The 23,800-nt window shown below is 36.9% G+C and overlaps 1 protein-coding gene across 5 annotated transcripts in view; it reads right to left on the bottom strand.

Moving 5' to 3' along the window:
* Window positions 1-525: 525 nt before the first annotated feature.
* The window catches only part of abcc3 (ATP-binding cassette, sub-family C (CFTR/MRP), member 3), a 48,088-nt gene continuing 24,813 nt past the window's right edge, over window positions 526-23,800 (bottom strand). The window contains exons 8-31 of one of the 5 annotated variants that reach the window (XM_077550259.1): window positions 21,897-22,142; window positions 21,552-21,729; window positions 21,290-21,451; window positions 19,078-19,170; window positions 18,735-18,938; window positions 17,306-17,452; window positions 17,028-17,115; window positions 16,707-16,773; window positions 16,480-16,606; window positions 15,085-15,261; window positions 14,799-14,966; window positions 14,505-14,688; window positions 14,285-14,393; window positions 12,968-13,124; window positions 12,648-12,855; window positions 8,783-9,096; window positions 6,107-6,306; window positions 4,237-4,363; window positions 3,927-4,028; window positions 2,265-2,411; window positions 2,042-2,200; window positions 1,710-1,876; window positions 1,435-1,629; window positions 526-1,223 (exon numbers count right to left, since the gene is read on the bottom strand). In XM_077550259.1, coding sequence (XP_077406385.1) covers window positions 1,115-1,223; window positions 1,435-1,629; window positions 1,710-1,876; window positions 2,042-2,200; window positions 2,265-2,411; window positions 3,927-4,028; window positions 4,237-4,363; window positions 6,107-6,306; window positions 8,783-9,096; window positions 12,648-12,855; window positions 12,968-13,124; window positions 14,285-14,393; window positions 14,505-14,688; window positions 14,799-14,966; window positions 15,085-15,261; window positions 16,480-16,606; window positions 16,707-16,773; window positions 17,028-17,115; window positions 17,306-17,452; window positions 18,735-18,938; window positions 19,078-19,170; window positions 21,290-21,451; window positions 21,552-21,729; window positions 21,897-22,142 — 3,835 coding nt within the window. In that variant the 3' untranslated portion in view covers window positions 526-1,114. Of the gene's footprint in view, window positions 1,224-1,434; window positions 1,630-1,709; window positions 1,877-2,041; window positions 2,201-2,264; window positions 2,412-3,926; window positions 4,029-4,236; window positions 4,364-6,106; window positions 6,307-8,782; window positions 9,097-9,551; window positions 9,863-12,647; window positions 12,856-12,967; window positions 13,125-14,284; window positions 14,394-14,504; window positions 14,689-14,798; window positions 14,967-15,084; window positions 15,262-16,479; window positions 16,607-16,706; window positions 16,774-17,027; window positions 17,116-17,305; window positions 17,453-18,734; window positions 18,939-19,077; window positions 19,171-21,289; window positions 21,452-21,551; window positions 21,730-21,896; window positions 22,143-23,800 lie in introns of those variants that run through there. The other 4 variants (XM_077550260.1, XM_077550261.1, XM_077550262.1 and 1 more) reach the window with 4 other exon arrangements.

The following is a 23,800-nucleotide window of genomic DNA, read 5'->3' as shown; positions in this document are numbered from 1 at the left end:
AGTTACCATAACTACATCATTATTTTCCTGGTCGTGTGTCAACCTCCAGTTGGACGTTCAAGATAGGGTAGTCATTTATTAGCAATCTTTATAATTAATCAGATTATCAAATATTTATAGTCATATATTTTTGGTCCTCCAATAGTAGCTGCACATTTATTTGTAAAATATATACATCCTACATCCTGGATTTGTCACTACAAACAACTATTCACACTGTCCCCAAATGTGAAGTGAACCCACACACTGCCTGGACTGTTGTAACTTACTTGAAAAAAAAAAAGTAGTGTTTGCATTTGTAATGACTTCTACTGTGACATGCTGGTATTATATCTCATAAAAGTAAATATGTAACCACCTATTCACCTGGTTTTTTTCTAAAGGGTTAGGGACTGATTGGCTGGCAATCAGTCCAAGGGGTGCTCCACCACTTGAATTTATGCTACAACCCCCAAAATTTGTAAAAATAAATAAAAATAAAATAAACACAAAAAAAGGGAGAAAAACAAAACATAAATGCATCAATTTATGACAATCATGTTTTTCTTTTTTATTTTATTACAAGCATTACAATATTTCATATTTTGCTGGTACAGAATTCAAGTTTTATAGATAGATTTTGTTCACAGAAGAATCACATCAACTGAACAAACTTCCCTGGTTGCATAAAAAAAAATCAGTAACCAAAAAAACAGCTTAAATAATGATACAATACAAAAATAAGTGGGTTCATCACAAAGGTTTTTTTTTTTTTGCAGACAGTACAGTGGCACAAAATCTTTGAACACTAATAAAAAACAACAACATAAAAATGCCTATGCTTGTTGTGTTTTGCAGTAGATAGATGACTTGAAAACGATACATTCACTTGTTTTTTTCACCTCACGGGCTGAAGGCACTTGCGATCCATTTTGGAGGAGCAAATAAAGCTTGTTTTTCTTCTTTCCTGCGCCATTTCCCTGACACGCATTGCTGTCCCCTCAGTGTGAGATGACTAAATGACCTCATGTAGTTATTTGCAACTCCTATTTGGCATGAGTCTGCAATGGCGCTCAAGACGACAGGTAAGTGCTGTGAAGACACTAAACCTTGTTGATGAAGAGCTGCTGCTCTACTACGCCAGTCCTGCATCTTTTGCCATTCCGTAGAAGATTCCACGCTGTGATATGAGATTGGAAGGAGTATCAAACTCTGCAATCTGTCCCTTGTCTAACACCAGCACTCTGCAAGGACACAAAGTAGGAACATGTATCAAAGAAATGTGTCTTGGGTGGGGAGATAATGGTTTGATCCCCTGCTGAATTAAACTTAAGTTTGCTCACAAACTTAAGGAATTCCCCCACCACCAATGAAATAATACACAGCATTGAAGATGCTTATGTCTCTGTTTCCGCACTCTTTGTTTTAATGGAGCAAGACAAAAATGTTTCTCACCTTGTGTAATCCATAACAGTGTTGAGCCTGTGTGCAATCGTAAAAACGGTGCAGTCTTCAAACTGAGTCCTGATAGTAGACTGGATGAGATCATCCGTCTCCAAGTCGATAGCAGCAGTAGCTTCATCCAGTATGAGGATTCGCGTCTTCCTCAGAAGAGCTCGAGCCAAACACACCAGCTGCCTCTGACCCACACTGAGAAAACACGATGGGGCATCACACAATCAATCCTAAAGCTGTCAACTCATCATGGAGAAACATTGCCTGCTCCATACCTGAGGTTCTCTCCTCCCTCTGAGCACTCCATCTCCAGTTTAGCTGGCTGGTTGCTCACAAACTTGTGCAAATGGGAATGTTGCAGCGCTTTCCACACCTCGTCATCAGTGTACTTCTCAAAGGGGTCGAGGTTCATCCTCAGTGATCCGGAGAATAGGACTGGTTCCTGGGACAAAAACATACACACACATGCTTACATCGGGTTCTAGAAGGTAGAATGAGGAGAAAATATTGGTTGGGAAAACTGGTTTCTGGTATGTGCCATATGTGCCGCTGCACAGGGTGCTGAACCTCAGGTATGAAATGCTTTTGTGACGTATATGATATGTACCTGTGGAATGATTGTAAGTTTGGACCTCAGGTCATGCAGACCTATCTCCGATATCTTAACATCGTCGATGAAGATCTCGCCTTCAGCGGCTTCCAGCAAGCGGAAGAGGCAGAGCGTCATGGATGACTTGCCAGCTCCTGTTCGACCTACAATACCAACCTGTGGAAAATGTTGCAGTCAGTAAGGCCATGCATGTTTCTTCTCTATCACTTTATTCCCGTACCTTCTCTCCTCCTTTGACACTCAGTGTCAAGTTTTTGAGAACAAGATCCAGTCCCTCTCGGTACCGGACACTGTAGTTGTGGAAGTCCACATTCCCTTGCATGGGCCAATCAGGATGGGGCTTTTTGTCTTCGATTTCCCAGGGTGCCTTTTGCATAGAAATATAAAAAGAACAAATGAAGAATCTCCATTTTTAAATCTTTCTGTCACTCAAAGTGTCACATTCTTTGTCCTCTGCCTCTCACAAGCTTATTGCACACTAGCTATCTAAAACAAGGTACATATACAGATTTATTTTATTTTTTTTACCTACACATGAGGAGAAAAACAAATCAACGTGCTTTTTGCTCTTGTAGTTATAGTTGTTAATGATGTACTCAAGTTTACCTTTGAGAAACAGCATGTCACAAGTGTAGTAGTAAGAAAGAAGAATAAAACAGTTAAGCTAATTGTTAGAGCTAGGCTAACTGTTAGCTAACATGGTATCTACTTCTCACCTGCCAACTCTTCTACTTGTCATGTTTACTGTGGAAATGAGTATACTACAGTTAAGCTAACTTTTAGAGCTAGGCTAATTTTTAGCTAACATGGTATCTACGTCTAACTTGCCAACTCTTCTACTTGTCATGTTTACTGTGGAAATTAGTATACTACAGTTAAGCTAACTTTTAGAGCTAGACTTTATTTTTTGCTGTTGTTGTGCAAGTTGACAGCGGCACAAGAATTTAGGAATGTGTTGTAAATTCCTACTTTTCACCAGCATAGGGTTATTAGAGCACAAAGCACTTTTTCAGACAAAAAAAAAAAGATGCTTTAGCGTTTCATTTTCCAATAAATGGAATGCTTGAGAGTTTGATCTGTCAAACTAAATATTTATACATTAAAAACAAAGTCATTACACTAGGGACTGAATTTGTACCACCTGAGAAGTGATTCTTCAGAGGTGAGGCTTCTGAATATTCTAGGGTGTCAGGTGATAAAAAAAAATTAAATCATAATAAATTACATGACTTCAATAGTTAATTCACGATTAATTTTATATCTATGATAAATGTAATAATAGTATATTTTATTTATAAAACACTTTTTTATATATTTAACAATAAAATGTACAACATAATATTATTTTCTAAGTTTCATACTCTTGTTAACATAAAAGTAGAAACAAGTGTTAAACTAATAGAAATATGAGTTAATAAAATAATTTAACTAATATAAAATTGAGTTAAAATTAAAAGATGCACTGTACTGTAAAACACGAGTGTGATATTGATTTGTGTTGAGGTCATTGTTCTGATGGCATAATTACATTTGTAAGACGTTGGTGACAGCTCAGTGTATTTTTATTTTCATATTAAGAGCTATCTAAACTTTAATTTTTGAAATTATGCACATTTTTAAAATTGTAAAATGCAACTTGACCCCAATCTCCACAAATATATGCATTGTTATTATATTTATTACTGCTAAATTTTGGATGTGTGTGCTGCGTTGCGACTGGAATTCCACAGTACAGGCTTTCCAAGTATGGGACGGTCATTAATCACGCGTTTCAAAAATAAGTGGCATAAAAATAACTTTAAATTAACGCACCAATTTTGACACCCCTAGAATAGTCATATGCTGAGTTTGTTTGTTGTAGGAAAACTACTCCATACTGTACCTCTGTCTTGGTCTCAGAGTATTCCTTCACTCGTTCCACGGCTACAATGTTGTTCTCGAGATCAGAAGTCATCCGCACCATCCAGTTCAGAGACATGGTCACCTGCAACACAGGTGACATATGAATTCAACAAAATGAAAATAACAAATGGCGATGAACGTGACTAAGTGAATGATGTTCCATGTGAATAAGTCTTGTTATACCAAGTCACATGCTGTTACTCTAGAAAAATATGTAAACATTCTTATATAGTATTTGGTAAAAAACACAAATTCAGGAATACATTTGTGAAGCCTTACATATCGCGTACCTGTAAAGCATAAGATACTGACAGACCCACAAGGCCAGGGTTAAGATCATTCTTTCCAGTGACCGCAAACAGAGCAGCAAACAACACGATGCAGTTCCCGATGAACTCTACTCGCACTCCCAGCCACCTGCATGAGAATTTTTTTTTTTAGGTTTTCATCACCTCACTCACAGTTCTCGGTTTTCAGTAAAACCATACAGTAGTTCACAGCATGAGTTTGTTCAATATAAAAGGAGTTTAAACTGAATTTGGCCAAGGAATATTCAACAACAACAAAGTACATTACAAGTGACCCAGGGCAATGGCAAAATCTTTTCATTATGTAGCCTACATACAGTTTTCATTATGGCTGTTCAAAAAAGACATTAGTGAGTTTTTTTTAGGAGATTGAGTGACATTTAGTTGATCAAGTGTTCATATTCGTATGTTCTATAGACGGCTGTGCCTGGAAACATCAATGCATCCATGTTCGATGGTGGTTGTCCTAACTAAGGTTATGGGTGATCGCGACCCTGACTGAATTTAACTGCATGCTTTCCTTAAGTCACAGCTTATTCTTAAACATTTTTAGTAAAAGGATGGTTGAAGTTTTTCCTACTTATTTGCATTCAAACAATGGGCAAGACACCAACTTATTATTATAAGTTTTGTAATTATTATTATTATTTACTGGACTTTAACTCTTTGACTGCCAAAAACGTTAAATAACGTTTAGTAAAATCCTATGGAGGGGTGCCAAAGACGTTAAAAGACGTTTTTTCCAAAACAGAGGTGAAACTAACCATTTTCTATTGTTGATTACTGAAAAACGGAATTAGGTAGAAACAAACTTTTTTTTTCTGATGAAAGTTGAGAGTCCAATATTCATCTATCATTTGGTAGTATGTGTGTTTCCATAGTCCAAACACATCATTTTCTGTGGACCTTGAAAGATCAGTCAAAATGCTTAAATCGGCTGGCACCCACGGCATCCCTTTTCTGAAAACGTCTGGCAGTCAAAGAGTTAAATATGCTATGATTTTAGTAGTTCAGCCGACTTGGACAACAAATTTGTGGCCCCTAAACAAGATTGACAACCCTGTTTTAAATAATGTATTCTACTATGGGTGTCAAAATTAGTGTGTTAATTTTGAGTTAATTTAAAGTACTTTTAAGGACACACATTTTTCCAACGCGCGATAACCACCCCTTGTTTGGAAAGTCTGTACAAGTTGCATATTAAAACTTAAAAAATATACAGAATTTCACAAGTTATTTCATCTTGAATATTAGATAGCTCTTAATATGAAAAGAAAAATGTACTGAGCTGTGACTGATGTCTTACAAATGCAATTATGCTATCTAGTGGCAGGAAAAATGACTACAACACAAATCAATATTTTTTTCACAGTTTATCTTTTTTAGTCATTTCAACTCAATTTTATGAATTACTATGAAATTACTGTATCAATGACTATAAGATGCAGCCATATTTCTATTAGTTTAACTTTTTTTTTTTACACATTTATGTTAACAATATATTTTACTGTACATTTTATAGTACATTTAGATCAGATTTAAAATTTGCGATTAATCGTGAGTCAACTATTGAAGCCATGCGATTAATTACGATTAAAAAAAAAAATCGACTGCCACCCCTACATTCTACGTTTTTATATATATATATATATATATATATTAAATCTCTAATTAGTTTGGATGTTTACTATATATCTCTGTTTAATCAACAAAATGTAATTGTTTTAATATCACAAAGTACATAAATGATATAAATGAAAATCTGCCACAAAACCTAAAACTAAACAGGAAGACCAAGCCAAGGAAACCAGCCTGATAAAAATAGTTGCTGTTGTGTAAACAAGATACATACCTGTTGGACACTATACCGGGGTAGTAACTCTTTTGGTTCTCATCCACTTTCATATCACCCATGGAAACAAATGCTGAGTGTCTGCCAAAGGCTCGGATAACACTCGAGCCAGTGATGGTCTCAGAGAAATGGGAGTAAATGGGGGAGCGGCTGACAGACTCCAGACGCTTAAGCTGCCGAGATGTGGCAACATAAAACCTCTACAGGCAGCGAGGGGAGAAAATCAAACATGAAGTTACAGCCAATTACCTGCGCAGGTTAACATATTGCAAACAATGCATAGCACATAACAATCATACTTCCACAATCATACACAATATTAAGCCTGTGCTATCAAAACACTTGCAATGAGTGTTTTTATGTGTGTGTGTTTTTTTTTACATGAACCTCTTTCTAACAATTACAATAGGGTCCTCACAGCAGTCGCTGCTGGGGCCCTTATGTTAGTACTGTTGTAATTTTTGAATTAGTGAGTAGTTAGACTTTGATTAACGTCCACAAAGCACTCATACAGGGGACACGCAAGTCAGCAATATTCACAAGAGAAATGCCATGCAGGGAAAATATCACGACAGTCTCAGAAAGCTTGTCAGTAGTGAATTAAAGGAAAGCCAACATTAAAATTACCCACAGTCTTTTGTTCAAAATGCATATACATTTATCAATTTAGTTGTGCCCTCGCTTAATTTAAAATGATTAGTGATCGTCATGGGTCATGGTCACTTTTGTTGTAACTTGTGTCTGAATATGTCATTGAAACTTGAACTCTTAAAAATGATGCAACAATGAGACTGAAATTATGTGTTATGTAAACAAGAGAAGTTTTCAATCATATGTGAAATCGATGCTCTGAATTTTCACTGATTTACTAGTTTAAGTGAAATAAAATAATTGAAATCGATGCTCTGAATTTTCACTGATTTACTAGTTTAAGTGAAATAAAATAATTGATCAGAAATCAGCAACAGTATGCATGTGTAATTGCAACTACCAGCAACAAAATTCACCTGGGTCCGACACCATAGCTACTATCAGGTATAGCTAATGCTAAAGCTGTTCCAGTGGCAGGAATAATCTTTTCAGGGTGCATGACATAATGTGATGACTTAAATGCCTGCTTGATGGATACTTGATACAAATGACACAATTAAATCAGCTAATACCAACTAACAGCATATGGAATAGGTAACGAAGGAAAATCCTCTTTAAAGATATAGCAAAAATTGTTGTAAAAAGGTTTGGTTAAATGGTCTGATATATACACCCAAGAAACACTGGAATAAATTCCCAGACTAGCTCAAGCATCACAAATGAAATTAACTCATTCAAACCCCAAAACGTGTTAACACGTTTTTTAATACTTTGACCATCACTCCCCAAAAACGTATTTATAATTTTTTTATTTGTTGTTGTTGTTGATTTTCTATGCAAGAGCATACAGAAAGCTTTGATGCAGCTTCCAACATGAGTAGATGCCTTAAAGCAATGGCAGTTATGACAAAAGAGTGGCAGCAGAGTACAATAGATCAGCCAAGGCACTTTTGCAACGAGTTATTTTTGTCAGTGTTTTCACCAGGAATCAAACTTAGCTATAGTCTAATGCTAATTGCTGCAAAACTGAAACAGATACAAATATACAGTTTTTCTGATGAAAGAAGAGACTCTAATATTTATTTTGGTAGTTTCCATGTTTTTATAGCAATATAACATAATATTCTGTGGGCCTTGCAAAATCAGTCAAAATCCAGTAAAACAGTTAGGAGGGAAGGGGGTTGCTTCAGTGAAAATGGCTGGGAGTGAATGGCTTAATAGGGATTTTTTTTTTTTAACCGATTACAATTTCCTAGCAGTCAATCCAGAAATGCTCTATAAACATTTGGGCATTGATACAAATATAAACTAAATACTTTTGTCTATTAAGATGTACGAAATTATTGACTATTATAGTCCATAGGAATAGAGAGGCCATCTGGGGTTCAATAATTCTCTTGAAACGTTTTAAACACTTGCAATATTATTTTGGAGGTGAAACCCTACATGAACAACATAGTATAGCAACAACCACATATAAAATATAACCTCTTATTTGTCATGTCATTTGGATGGAAGCTCCAAAGCCTCTGGCCTTCTGCTGTACATAAAACCAAAACATTGACCAACAGGGATAATTTGTGTTAATACCACAAAGGTGCACAAACCTCTTCAGGCTTGTTTTAAGTAAACAAACACATCATGAGGCACTGCTATCCATGATCAGAGGTGGCATATCCAGGTCCAGAAAGTAAAAACCCTGACACAGTTTGGCTTTAGCCCCAGATGCTAGCTAGCAAGCTCTCTCACTAGCTTCCCCGGTGCTCGTTTACCTGCTAGGGAGCTAGCTAGCCAGCACAAGGGTCTAAAGTCAAACTGTGGCAGGGTTGTTACTTTCTGGACCCAGATTTGCTACCTTTGTCCAAAAGAAGGCTAAAAAATTATCGTGTTCAATAACTTCCATTATTTCTGCCACCAGAGTTTTCAGATTGCATTATCATGGTTACTGAAATGACAGCAATATTAACTAACTCTCAACCTAACCTCTGGCTAATAACACACTAAAAGCCACTACCACCCAAAGTACTACAGCACATTTTCTCATCAATGTCAGACATGCGTGTAACAGACTTGTTTACTATTTACCTGAACCCACCAATAGAACACCATTAACGGGGCTACGACTATGAGGAATTTGGGGGTGAGGGCAGAGCATATGAGCAGCACATTCAGTGTGTACCAGAAAGTGCGCATCCATATGTCAATTTGATGTGGGATCTGGGAGTCTATGGCATCAATGTCTTTGGCGAAGCGGTTAATCAACCGCCCAATAGGGTTGCTCTCAAAGAAGGCCTGCGGCGCTCGCAGGACCCCCTGGAGCAGGTTGCGGTGCATGAGCTTGGCTGCCCGTATCATACTGTAGGTCTGCGACAACAGGCAGTTAACCAACAACAGCGCACCTGCGAGAAGGGAAGTAAGCAGGGAAGGGGAAGGGGGCAAATGTGACAACAAAACAAATGTGTTAAATGGATTTAGATTTGCATTTTATAAAGTAATCCAGTTCACAGCCTGAAGCTGGCATATACCTACTGATACTGAAATTATTTTGTAAAAACAAGATGCTTTGCTTTCTCTCAACAAGTGGCCACTGCCATTTGAGTTACATCAGTACAACCTCACCACTAGAGGGAGCCATAGTTCTACAGATTATCTATTTTTGTGTTTGTGTGTTTAAACGTGTTGAAGAAGAATGTGGGCGTGACAGAGAAAGAAGTGGTTAGATAAATCATAGCAGCAATGCTCAGCATGGACAAAGCTGTAGAAAAAAAAGATGAAAATAAGGACCAAACACTGGAGTGTTAAAACAACTGCAAACATGCACACAGCATGCATTGTTTTCCATTTCACTGAATACCTGCACAAAGATGTACGCGAAAGCCAGGGGTGCTATGACAACCGCAAAGATGGGCGTGCTGGAAATGATAACAATCATGGTGGAGAGAGAAACAAAAAAGGTGCCCAGGAACATGAGCACGGTTGAAGGCAGGGTCTCATCTATAACGTAGATGTCTTTGGAGAAACGGTTGATGATGCGTCCTATGGGATTGGTGTCAAAAAAAGACTGGAGTGTGTGAAGTTTGTTGGCGAGCAGGTTATGGTGCAGCTTCCTTGCCGCCCCAATGTTTCCCATGGCTAACGTAAAGGAAGAGATCATGACCAGGACACCTGAGATTGATTTCAGAAAAGAAGGGTTTTGTTGTCAATTGGCAAATGGTAGACACATGCCTGCGGTGCAAGGTTGAAAAGGGAACATTCATTGAAAAAATGCTTTAGACGACATTATGCATAACATTCACAGCCTTTTAACACTCTACACACAAACACATCAAATAGTGATCAATCAACAAAAGCAATAATAAATCCTTATTAATAAGATTTTAGATTAGGACATGCATATCCTCCAATAGCCCTCATTCAAATGAAGGCCTTTCTAAAGGCTACAAATGCAATGTACAGTGCAATCATTTTGTTTATTTTGCTTTTTTGGACACTTTTGTGTTGATATATTTTTGATGATATCTGAAACTGATGACAACCAAAAATGTAATAATACAGTATAGACAGAGTGAGCATGTTTATGCTAAGAGATTTACTTCCCAGGCATCGGAAGTAAATATCTACAAGCTGGCTGTGCATGATGAGTACATTTTCTTCTTTTTACAATTACTTGTTAGCAATGCTCTCATGTTACTTAAAACGGTGGTTGTCAAACTGCAATCCCTGGAACCATTGGGGTTCGGAGCCTTAGCTTCAGAGTGTGCAAAATAATTTGCAATAAATCATTGTGTCGTGTCATTTAAAAAAGTTCATACCTCTACAAATGGAGATTGGTGCACCAATAAAACAAACATTACAAATTCATTACTCCTCCTGCTTGTGTCTTGGGACCAATTGAACGTTTGAAACGATCATCACATAAAATGACATCTCCATATGCATAAACTTTTCTAACTAGCGACAATGGATACGTTTAGAATGTCATTATATTTAACGCGATTAAAGGTACAGTGTGTATGTAGGATTTAGTGTCACCTAGTGGTGAACTAAAAAATTGCAATGATTTTGAAACAGGTGCATTACGGTGCCCCAGAGAAACCACACTTTGCAAGCCTACTACATGGCGAGCAAGAGTGGCTAGCAAGAACTAGCTGGAGCGGCTGACAACAGTGGCTAGAAGGAGAAGCTAGCAAAAGCTAGAGAGAGCAAAGCAGAGGTAGACAGGAGCCTGAATCACAGTACTAGTGATGAACACTGGCAGGCCTCAGCTGTGGATGGTAAGCGGCGGTCAACCCATTGGGTCCGACACTAGCTGCTAGCGCTACCAGAGGCTAACTACATTCGCGACGTTCTTCTCTTTTGGGTATCCGTAACAGAAAGATGGCAGCGAAACATGTCAGGCTCCTTGTAAGCGCGGTAATATAATTAATCATTACGAGACCTACAATATTATCAAATAATGTACATTGATGTGATTTTTTTGGGGCATTTTATTGAAATTAATAGTGTTTTTTTTTTTAATGAATGACATATTAGTTGCCACTAGATGGCACTAAATCCTAACAGTCTCTTTAAGTTCCTTTCTATGAAACAGGTCAGGAATATTTAGAGAGAAATGTTTAAAAAAGAAGAAGACATAATTCCAAATGGCCGGATCAGTTGAACAATAAAATTACTATTATTTCCTATGAGAAAAATTTTGCTTCACAAAGTTTCAAAAGCTGAACAAATCAAAGTTCGACCTGTAGCCTTGAACAGATTGTGCTTGACATTCAAAGGTTCCACTGTAGACCACTTTATGTCAATTAATTGATGTACAACAGCTATAGTTTGTGGAATTCATTTTTAAAGCCTAAAGAACACATTTTACAAAATGGTTAACTTCAACTTAAATTCTGGCATCACACTTTATGGAAAAGTTTGAAAATGGTGAATCCCTAATTAGTAGAAATTGAAGATTTTATTTCAGAGGTGTCATTGTCACCTTTATGTTGTAACAAAACATAAACAGTAAATGTGTTTTCTTAAAGGATAGATGAAAGCACCTCAGTGAAAACATATCACACATAAACAATTTCAACATAAACAATTTCAATCTACACTTGTAGCCCTTACTATCTCTAAAAAAACAATTCTTGTTAACTGGAAAAATAAACAAACTCTGAATATCGACCAATGGTCTAACCTCCTCATAAATCACATTTTAATGGAAAAAATATCTGCCTCAAATAAAAACCAAATTTCAAAATTTATAGAAACATGGTCTACGTATATAGAATTTTTTAACCTAATTCTGGTTACTTAATTCTGTCTGTTAGCGAGAGCCACTACATCGTGATAACTTACATTGATGTTTCTGCATTTGGCAATTTATTATTATATTATATTATTAGTATGGGATTTTTTTTAATGGGCTTTAGGTGAACTGATGAATACACACGCTCGCATGCACGCGCGCACACACACACGCACATACACACCCACATACAAAAAAAAAAAAAAAATAAATATATATATATATATATATATATATATATATGTGTGTATATATATATGTATGTATATTTAAAAAAATATTTAAAAAAAATTAAAAATGAGGGAAAAAAAAGTTTTTATTTTTTTTTATAAAAGGAGAGCAATGATGATGTCAAATCGAATGAACAATACTGAGCTCTCCTTAAAAAAAAAGAAAAGAAAACATATCACATAACAGTGGTGCACTCAGGCAGTATTACGCCAGCAGTGTGTTGTGTAAACAAGCAAGGCTGCATGATGGTGGAGTCAATTTTCATGGCAGTATTGAGCAATCTGTGCGCAGAAGAAAATACGCAGCTGAATTTAACTAAGATTTTCCTCTGTGCAATTAATAGGAAATAGACTTCTATAGTCACTTTTATACGGTCTATGCTTGGAACAACATGAGAAAAAAAACACATAAAAAACTGTTTCTTACCTTGTGTAATGCCTAGCGCTGCATACACACCCACCCTCATATTAATATTGTCCTCAGTCTGGTTTTGCAAAGCATCATTGGTCCACTCACTGAGCCAAATATTTGCTCCGATTGCCGCTGCACTCTGGCAGCCATATAAAATGCAGATCAGCACAGATAGCAGCATTCCCACTGCTTTGGCATACTCAAGGTAGACCTTTAGTTTGACCTGAAGGACACACCGGTGTTAAAATGCAAAAACAAGTAACGACGGGATGACTGATTGCTACAGAATGAATTTTTTTTTTTAGAATAAGCTCAAATTCTAAAAACAAACTAACCCTGCCTGTTTCTGCAGTCTCTGCCTGAATGAGTTTCTCTATCCCATGTGGCTGCTTTTTTTCTTGTGGCTCTGGGTGCTTCCTCTGACTGCAGCCATGCCTCCTCACTGACCGGGATTTTGGGTTCTCACCATCTGCCGAAATTATGCTGATTTGCCTTCAATTAAAAGAAATTATGTCAGTTGTATACTGAAGCATGTACAACTTTTTATTTGGGCATGGGGCTGCATGTCATATTAAGTAGAAGTGGTCCAATAATAGAGCCTTGTGAAACCCCGCATGTGATCTGCCCAGACACATGACTACCAAATGAGACAAAGTGGTCCTTATCTTGCAAGTAAGATTTGAAACAATTTAACACCGTGCCAGTATAAGTCCCACTTTGGAATATTTTCCAGTTAAAAAAAGAATGAACAAAAGATAATATTTTTCCTGCATGGCATCCCGTAGGAGTACTTCAACAGCACCTAAACAGAAAACTACATGCAAAGACTGACTTGACATGCAACTCCTCCCCCGAAGCAAGGTCAGGTAACATCTAATGCGTTTGTTAACTTGTTAATGTAACGCACATGATGGTGTTTGTAGAGTGCATTTCATGTTAAAATCCCGTCACACCGTTGTTTGTTACTAGACAATACCAAATAAACAGCAATAAGGTTAAGAAACAGTTGTTAAATAATTGAGTTTGTGAGATAATCTTTATTTTTTCCGTTGGTGCACCACCTAGTGGCCGAATGGCTGATGTTATTTGTGTGCTTAAAAACACTCACTGATTTAGAGTATTAAAGACAATATTAGCACATAGAGATTGCCCAAAAGACACAGGAAAGTAAGTTGTGAACTTCCAAAAGAGCTCTAGGGTTGTATTATCCAAGAATATAATCTGCCTCCGGTTTTAGGTGTTCATCACTGTAATCTGATTACATGTTTTTTCCTGTAACTGTAGCGGAATACAGTTAAAAAAAAAAAAAATGTAATCAGATTACGTAACGGCGGTAAATGTATTCCGTTACTCCTCAAGCCTGTTAATAGGATAATAATTCTAGAAAGATGCGATAGTGACACTATATCTCCCTACTTGTTAATAACGCTTTATGTTTCTTAGTTTTTTATTTTGTACTTTGTATATTACTATTTGTCCTCATCGGTTGTGCTTTGTGTTTATTAGTCTTTCATTTTGGGACTGTGTTTAAAATTATTCTCCCTTCTCATCTGTGCCTGCTTTGGGCTCAGAGCAGTCACATGCCGTTACAACATGTCTATTAAATTAGAAGTCACTATTTGAAGAAAAAAAGATGTACATGTTTGTAATACCTTATGAATTTTCTCTTTGCTTCATTGATTCCTGGCTCACTGTCCACCATGTCTATATGGTTGCTAAGGGTATCTTCAGGGAACAAATCCTCATCATCGATTATTTCCTCTGTAAAAACATTAAGCAAAATCCCTCTATCAAGCTGAAATATAATCATCGCAACCAACATTAGCTGATGGTTTGCAAATTTCACATATAAGATAAAACACTTAATTCTACCTGTGACCTCATCCTCCTCTACGACGTCCTCCAGAGCATAGTTCCTGAGAAACTCAGCAAATGCTCCATTCTGCTTGAGCAGCTCCTGATATGAGCCCATCTCTGACATCCTTCCATCCACCATCACCACTATATTGTCCACCTGCGGCAGGTAGCTGATGCCATGTGTCACTAGAATACGTGTCTGGGTCAAATGACAAGAAAAAAACAATACTAGATAGCATACGAAATCCCATACCAAATGAGGAAAGTGCACACAAGCAAATGAATGCAAAACGTGTGTTTTTAACACACCTTGCCCTTTAGCGCTCCTTCTGGACCTATGAGGTTGTCAAATATGTGTTTGGACACATGGGCGTCAACAGCAGACAGCGGGTCATCAAGCAGGTAGACATCAGCATCGTTATATAGAGCTCGGGCAAGGCTGACTCTCTGTCTCTGGCCACCAGAGAGGTTAATGCCCTGTGGTATCAACAGGAAACAGCATTAAAGTTATAGGTAGAATATAGGCAGCTTGTTTGGCATAGCTACAAAACTCTTCTCAGTTGCGACGAGTGAAAACAAGGCTAAAAGGAAGTACCTTTTCTCCTATTTCCGTCATGTCTCCTCCTGGCAAAACCTGGAGGTCAGGGGTTAAAGCGCAGGCCTCCAGAACGCAGTGGTACTTCTGTTCATTGTATGCTTTCCCAAAAAGGATGTTGTCACGCAGCGTGGCATTCTGTATCCAGGCCTGCTGAGGAACGTACGCAACTGATCCCTGACAGAAAAAAAATACATATATATATATTACCATCGAATTCTCTTAACTCCTTGAATGCATCCATTTTTTTAAATAAAAGAACCTGAGTGCCAACTCATTTTTCAAGGCTATTGTGTTTCATGACTATGAAACACAGAAACTACCAAATGAAAGGTTAGACTACCTTCTTTCACCACAAAAAAAAAAAGATTCTACCTTATTCCATTTTTTTAAGCAATCAGCAGTACATCATGAGTTGGTTTCATCAAAATCACCTATTTTGAACCAAAAATGGCAGGAAAAAAAAGCTTTTTGTGAAACTTAGCACCTTTTATGCTAATAATTTTTGCATTAGTGATGTCTCTGAACAGTCCTTTTTGTCCTATAAAATACCAAAAACAATGAAAAGCTGCTTTTGATGACAATTTTCAAAACAATCACCACCATTTGTGTGTGAATATACATGTACATTACGTTATCGCTTCTATTTCTAACTTAAAATAATCTCTGGCATCTTTTCTGTATTTTTTTTTTAGAGTACACTTAACATGGCAAACACTTTGATCAGTAACGACGTGCATGGAAACGTTCTGCTATGGTTTTTATTGTCATCATTGCATTAATAGAGTAGAGAAGAGATACAATGCTGCCTTCTGCTGGCCATAGTAAGTGTTTTTGTTTTTTTTAGTTTGCCCAATACTTTTCTCCACCCAATTGGAATTAATAACACAATTGGGCAATTGCTGAGTTAAAGCTGTGATGTAACACGGCAAGGCACTTTATTTTATTTTATTTTTTTAAAGCTAAATGCACAGTCAGTGTGTTAGGTCACCATGGTGTATGCAGTACCAACACGCAAATAACATCAATCTATAATTACTTGCAGTCTATGAAATCCTCAATATCTGAATGTCAGCTTTATTAAGTGGACCACAAAATATCATTAAAAAAAAAAAGGAAAGTTAAAAGGAAAAGGAAAGAGGAAATGAATGCATGCCGAAAGAGAAGATTTATGATAGCTGAAATTAGAGCAGAAGATATAGACGACAGGGAAAAGGAAAAACAAAGATATCATTTAAAAAAAAAATTAAGTACATTTTAATTATAAAAAATAATACATTTGGCTATCATGACAAGTAGTTAATTTCTGTTGCAAAATGTCTCATATAAGTTATTAGCATTAATGAAAATTGCTTCTAACTTGCATGTCAAACATTATAATGAATGTAGGCATACCCGAATAGAAACCTCTCCTTCAAGTTTCTCCATTTCACCCAGCAGGGCAGAAATTAAAGAGGACTTCCCACAGCCAACATGGCCCACCACTGCCAGCAGGGAGCCTTGGGGCACCAACACATTAATGCTAAAAGAACACAGTCAATAATCAGACCTCTAACTTTGAATGAATGTTTGCATGAATCTATGAAAAGAAGACATGGTGTGAGTGAGTTGGCAAGACATACTCATGAAGAACAGGAGAATCTTCTTTTGCCCAGGTGAATTTCCCATTGACAACAGTGACTGAAAAATCTATTGGGCAGAAAATATGTAGACATACTGTGAGCGGTGACAAATTGGCAAATGACATCATTATCCTCCTCACACCCCAAACCACTGGGTGAAAGTTACAAGCAGGAAATAGTGACTCGACAAAAAGGCGGAAAAACTGCAATCGTATACAATGAACTGATGAGCTACAGTGACAATGCATGATTTCTCAGGCATGAGTCATCTTTTCCAATGAAGTGTGCAGGCATAAAGTGATGAACTTTGTTTTATCTTGCCTGCCGCTGTGTTCTTCCTGTCCACTGAATTTGGATCCAGCTCATCATGACTCAAGAAACTCTGGATTCGCTTCAGTGAGACGCTTGTCTGTAATGTACAATAAACTCGACTGTAAACCGAAACTGCTGATCAAGGAAGTACGTTTTTTTGTTTGTTTGCATAAGCAGAATTATGCAAAACTTCTCATTTTAACAACCACTCAACCACAAACAGTAGTGCTATCTCTCCAAGTGTTCTACTCACACAGGTAGAGAGACAAGAGATGCAAAATTCCCACCTGTACGAGGCTGCTTATGACTTGGGGAAGCATGTTGAGAGGGAATCGCAGAATATTAAACAGCGAGAGTGACACAAAGGCTTTCTCGGCGTCCAGGATGTTGTTCTCATCCACTGTCACATACACAGCAAATGTTGTCAGTGCAACCTGAGGACACATCAACAAATGAGCTAGTGAGAAACAACAGTTTACAGTAGATATAAACACTCAAAGTCAAAATATCTTCTATAGCTGCTGATAGACAATAATTTAAACAGGATAACCAACCAGTTGTCACCATTTTTGCACTATTTTCTATATCGGTATTTGACTACCAATAATTGAATAATTGATGCATGTTTCTGGAATGTGGGAGGAAAGACGAGAGAAGGCTTGAACTCAGAACCTCACAACTGTGAAGCAGACATACTATGTACTTTTCTCCCTTGCTCCCCTGTGTAAATATTAACTTATTCAAACCTTTGTGAGGCTGCAAAAAGAATTTGGATGTTAGATTGTATCATTATTTGTTTATACAAAACAACGCAAGATCTGCTTTGATGTCTCTTTGTCAGAAAGGTCATTTCAGACAGATGATAGCTGGTTGTAGATAGACCGATAAGAAATGATTCATGCCTGACTACTTTGAAACACAGTAATTTCACTTCACTTATTACTGTAGCATATAGATAAAATGTGCAACTTCAAGCCATGAGGCAGTACTTTAAATTATGGTGGCATTTTAGACATCAAACTTAAGCAATATGGTCACTTTGCAAAGAACAATACGTAGATGTGCTGAGTAACGTCACATGTTCAGTTTTATGGATGCTGATTTTACTGATTTTGATTAACTCATTCCTTCCCAGCCCTTTTCACTGATGAAACCCCCTTCGCTCCCGGCTGCTTTACTGGATTTTGCAAAGCCTACAGAATATTGTGTTCTATTGCTATAAAACATGGAACCTACCAAAAGAAAGATTAGAGTTTCTTTTTTCAAAAAAGTAGATTTGTATCTGTTTCCGTTTGCAGCAATTATCATTAGAATATAGCTAAGTTTCATCATTATTCACAAATCTGTTGAAAACAGTGAGGAAAAGAGCTTTTTGCAACATGGCCCTGGTAGATCTCTTATACTCTGCTTCCACCTGCTGGCCGTCTTTGTAATAACTACCATTGCTTCACGCGCTCTCTTCAGTTCAGAGGATGCATCAAAGCCTTCTGTATGCTCTAGCATAAAAAATTGAAAAAATAAACATAAAAAACATATAAATACGTTTTTGGGACCATGGTCATATACAAAAAAAAGAACATATTTATACGTTTTTGGGAGCAAATGTGTTAAACAATCTGTCAGCTTCAATAAGGAATTATAACTCAATGATACAATAATTATATTACTAATGTGACAGTTTCACTCAGCTCCCAGACATTTTCATAAATAACATACCAAAAAAGGTGCACTGGTCCAAGCCATGGTTGACAATGCTCCCAAGTAGGCCGCCTTTTTAAGCACGTTGAGTTCCTTCTGCCGGATGGCCAGCACTTTTTCCTTGAAAGAGTTTTCCCAGGCGTACAGCTTCAGTACTTTGATGCCGTTAAGGATCTCATTCATGAGTTTAATACGGCTATCTTTGTACTGCATCTGCTCCACCTGGGAGACAAAAATGAATGTAAGATAAGCATGTGAGAATACTATCAAAAAATGACTATATTCAAATTGATTATCATAATTTGTATTGTGGATGTTCATTAACATTACAACAAAGTGTAAATTAACGTAATGTCAGTACCTGGTAGGCACGGCTCTTCATGGCTATAACTGCATTAAATGGGATTAGCAGGATCATAACAGCAACTCCAGCCAGAACTGAGGGGCCCAGATTCTATAAGCAAAGTCACTTATTTATCATAAATAACACATGAACATAATTTAGGCATAATCACAGGAATCCTAAATTCGGAGTGAGTTGTTTGTGTTTTATTTTGGACTTTCTTTGGAATTCTCTATTGCTAGGAGACTGTTCTGCTTTTTAATAGAAATAGATTAAATGAAATCAAATTAAAAAATTACCAGGCTGTCATAAATTGTAAGTATCAGAAACACTAGTCATATTGGTTACTTGGTATCGGTGAGTACTCAATAGTTGAGTACTCGCACTGGTATGAGTCTGACAAAAAAAGTGCTATTGAACATCCCTGATAAAATAAAATCAATCAAAGCAATCAATTTATAACCTTATATGTAATGAATGGATTGTTTGGTAGATTGTACAGGTCATGTTTGTATATGTGAATTAGTTCTCAAACATTTTTACCTGGTTAAATAAAGGTTAGATAAAAATAATAATAATAATAATAATAATTGATTGATTAAACAGAGTTGCACATGGTGCAAACTGCTGAGAAAAGTGAGAAGATATAAGATGGCAGGTCTGTATTATATTATCTTTGTTCATCAACTGTTCCATTGCAACTCAAACAGAAAAAAAATGGGGGGGAGGGGGGACTCACTCATTTTATATACAAATGTGTTCATCCTATGTATAATTCTGCCCTAAGCTTGTGTACTGATCTTAAAAGTTTTCCCAATCTACTTCTAATTGGTTTCTAATTGCTAAAATACATAATACAAATTCTAGTTTTAAAGATCTTGTCACAGGTATCCCACAGGGTTCAATCCTTGGTCCAATTCTGTTTTGTCTTTATAAAAATCATCTATCATCTGTTGCCAAGGATGTGAGGTCATTATGTATGTTATACTGTAATTGTTGTGAAGACTAGACAGCATTCAAAGGTTGCTGCACTCATTACAAAGGTCATGATAAACATTTCAAATTGAGGAGTAACTGTCTTTTACAATTTACAGACTCCGAAACTGCTGCTATTTTTATTTTTATACTAAAATAAATAAATCGCACATAGAACAACCTGACATTTTCATTTGTGGACAGAAAATCAAAAGTGAATATAAATATTTGGGCACTATGTTCGATCATCATACTGACAAAGTAAATAATGTATGATCCTCAAATTTTCACTTACAAATTTTAGGCATCTTAGAAATCATATGTCGACATAAGCTGCTCAAATGTACATGTTTGCTCTTATAGTATCGCATAATAATTACTCTCTAGTGTCTACCCAACTGGGCCACTGCAAATTCTACTTCTCTTAACCCGGTACTTCTGGATAAAAAAAACAAAACAAAATTATTCCATCATTGCTCAATCCTCAATAAATATAGACTGCGAAATTAGAAAGGCCTATAGTTAGTTTTAAAGATTGCTGTCTTGTATATAAAAAAAAATACGGCACAGATTAGCTCCACTTCCACTTTGCAATCTTATACAATTTACATCAGATACAACAGTGGTTACAAGAGGGGTTGCTAGAGGAGATTGTGAAATTCTTCAAAAAAGAACTTCATGTGAAGTCAGTCAATTTTTTTCCCCTTACAGGGCAATTAACAAGTGGAGTGCAATCCCACAAAACATAATAGAGTCCACCTCATACAGCTCATTTAACCATAACAAAAATGGTTGATTGGCAACCAAATTTGTCAACATTAATACCTGGAGGGATATTAGTCGTGTGTTCGTTTGTTTCTAACGATTCTGTTAGTATGGGTCTGTATTATTGATTTTATTTTGCTTTCCTGTTAAATTGCTGTTTTTGTTGCTTTCTATTGGCCGTTTTCCGTATGGCTACCAGTGGAAATTAGCCTTTTGCCTACAATTGGTGCATTATATTTTATTTTTTAAATGTTTACATACATTGCACCTTCACAACAACAACAAAAAGAAAAAGTGATGTGCATAGCACATTGTATTATATGCACAATAGATGAGTATAGACACAAATAAATTACATTTTGATTTTGCTATAAATATAAAATAATTTTAGACACAAGCGACTTCAATGACCCATATTTGGACTCAAAGTGGCAAAAACAAAAAAATATAGGAAAGCTTACTGGACATACCACACTATTACTTAATGTACCTGCCAGAGGAAATATAGCGCAAGCATAATTTGAAGAGGAGCAGACCACAGCATGTTGAGGAAGGTGGTGAGGTCCATGAACCTCTGAGCATCCACAGACATCAGGTTAACCACCTCTCCCACCGTAGATGAGCGTTTGGCAGCGTTGGTTATTACCAACGACTAGCAGACAAGGAACAAAGACAAAAAAACACATCGGCACAATTACAAAATGGCGTCACAAATCTAAAACAGACAGTAGGAGGTGTGTGTGCGTATGTACCTTCCTGTAGATGGCGCCGATGAGAGCTGTGCGTACATGCATGCCGGTGACAAAGCAATACTGAAAGTGCTGGTGGAGGATGAGAGTTTGCAAAAAAGCTGTGAAGAACATGAGGAAGGCCAGAGAGTAACCCCACCAGTCAGGGACACCTTTTTGCTTTGTGAAGGAGATCAGCATTCTGTAACAAAAGCAAATATGTATACAGCACTCAACAAAAACACATGTAAGTTTTTCTTAACATTGATTTTAACTCATGTAAAGCACTTTGAGTTGGACTTTGTTTTGTATGAAAACATTTGAAATATGTGACTAGTACATTCTGTACTAAAAGGTAATTTGAATCACCTGAGCAGCTGAGGGTTAACAAATGTGATGACATCCTGCAAAAGTTTGTAAGATGAACCAATCAGGAAGTAGGGTCCAAAGGCTTTGATGAGTGAACGTAAAAACGATGGCTGTCGAGGCGCAGCTTTCTGACTGGACAGCAGCACTTCCACCTCTTCTGGGCTAGTCCCATTTTCACCTCCTATGTGGTTGGTGGTGGATGGTGGAGCCTTGGAGTAGACAACTTCATTGGATAGATTCTGTTTACTAGAAAGGGGACATTGTTCAATATAAATAGCAGCAGGTAAAAAAGTGAGTGGTTAAATTTCCAAAATCAGATGATAATTCAGCATTTGAAAATTAATAAACAGTGACACTTTTAAGTAATTTCAATTATAATTAAATAATCACACACTTCACTTCGCACACAGTTCGCCTATACAGTATGTGGTTTAATGTGTGCTATATATGTTTGTAGCTCACGTAACTTTGTGTTTAATTGTCTCGTTTACGTTTGCCGCACGCTTAATTGTCTGTTTACGTCGTAATGTCGTCGAGCTGCGGTGCTAAAAATAGAACGGTGCGGCTTACGGGCCGCTTCAGTCAGCGTAATTCTTCTACGGTAAGTTAATGTGGACAACACTACAGGAACTAAAGGCTGAAATTGTTATTTTGCATTTTATAAGAGAACAAATAAGTCTTCAGTTGTACTCAACAATTTTATTAGCTCTGAAGTGCAGACATATCTTTGTATATTGTCATTGACTACTGCAATGCTTTGAGATGAATGACGAACGGAGCACGTGAAACTCACTAACCCTAACCCTAGGGCGTGATGAAACCCACCTAGTGTATCATTTTACAATTTGCTCTCTCACAGCAAAATTTCAGCGCAACGAAAGGAAGCAACCGAATTGAAGCCATAGTTCACCAGACTCTTCGTGTTGTGTTTGCGCGAGAATACTTGTAATACTTTCACAAAAGCACTTTTCAATCACTTGCAAGATTCTGTGTCATACTGATTTTACATCTATTTCAGCAATGCATGTATCTACCATCTAGTGTTTATTAATTTGTTTAAAATTGACTATTTTATGTCTTGTGAGATCATAATCTTATGCCAACATCACCATTTTACATTGCTCCAGCCTATGGTTCTCTTTGGAAACACTTGGGCGCCAATATAACTCAAATTTATGTGATCATGTGAGATTACTGCTTATATGTGAACTTTGTTTTGAAACGTTTTTTTTTTTTTTTTTTTTATGCTATAGCATACAGAAGGCTTTGATGCAACCGCTGATCTGAAGAGGTCGTTTGAGCAATGGCAGTTATTACAAAAAACGTCCAGCAGGTGGCAGCAGAGTATAAGAGATCAACCATGGCCATTTTGCGAAAAAGCTCTTTCCCCCACTGTTTTCAACAGATTTGTGAATAATGATAAAACAAATACAATACAAATATACTTTTTTCCAGAGGAAAGAAGAGACTCTAGTATTTCTTTTGGTAGGTTCCATGTTTTATAGCAATACAACATAATATTCTGTGGGTTGCTTCAGTGAAAATGGCTGGAAGTGTATGAGTTAATATGTGTGGTGCTAAGTATTGAGATAATCGTAGCACACCACACACAATACTACCAAAACTGTTAAATGCCTGATATTTTATCTTTATGTATGGAGTCCGTCAAAGAAATGATGTCGATTTATACCTGTCTTCCAGATGTGGTATTAAGATATCAGCCCCTGCAATTTGTCTCATCACGCTTAGTAAATAACATTGTGCATAATTTATTTGCATCTACTACTGCCAATATTTTGTGCATTCGGGTAGGAATGCACTCATAACATAGTGACACCAAAAACATTCAGGTGTTTCAAATACTGTAGCTAGCTGAATGATTTACGATGACTGTTAGTTCTGAA

Source organism: Vanacampus margaritifer, chromosome 18 (assembly GCF_051991255.1).
Source record: "Vanacampus margaritifer isolate UIUO_Vmar chromosome 18, RoL_Vmar_1.0, whole genome shotgun sequence".
Classification (NCBI taxonomy): Eukaryota; Metazoa; Chordata; class Actinopteri; order Syngnathiformes; family Syngnathidae; genus Vanacampus; species Vanacampus margaritifer.
Note: the sequence above shows the minus strand (reverse complement) of the source record. Positions and strands in the feature narration are given on the sequence as shown.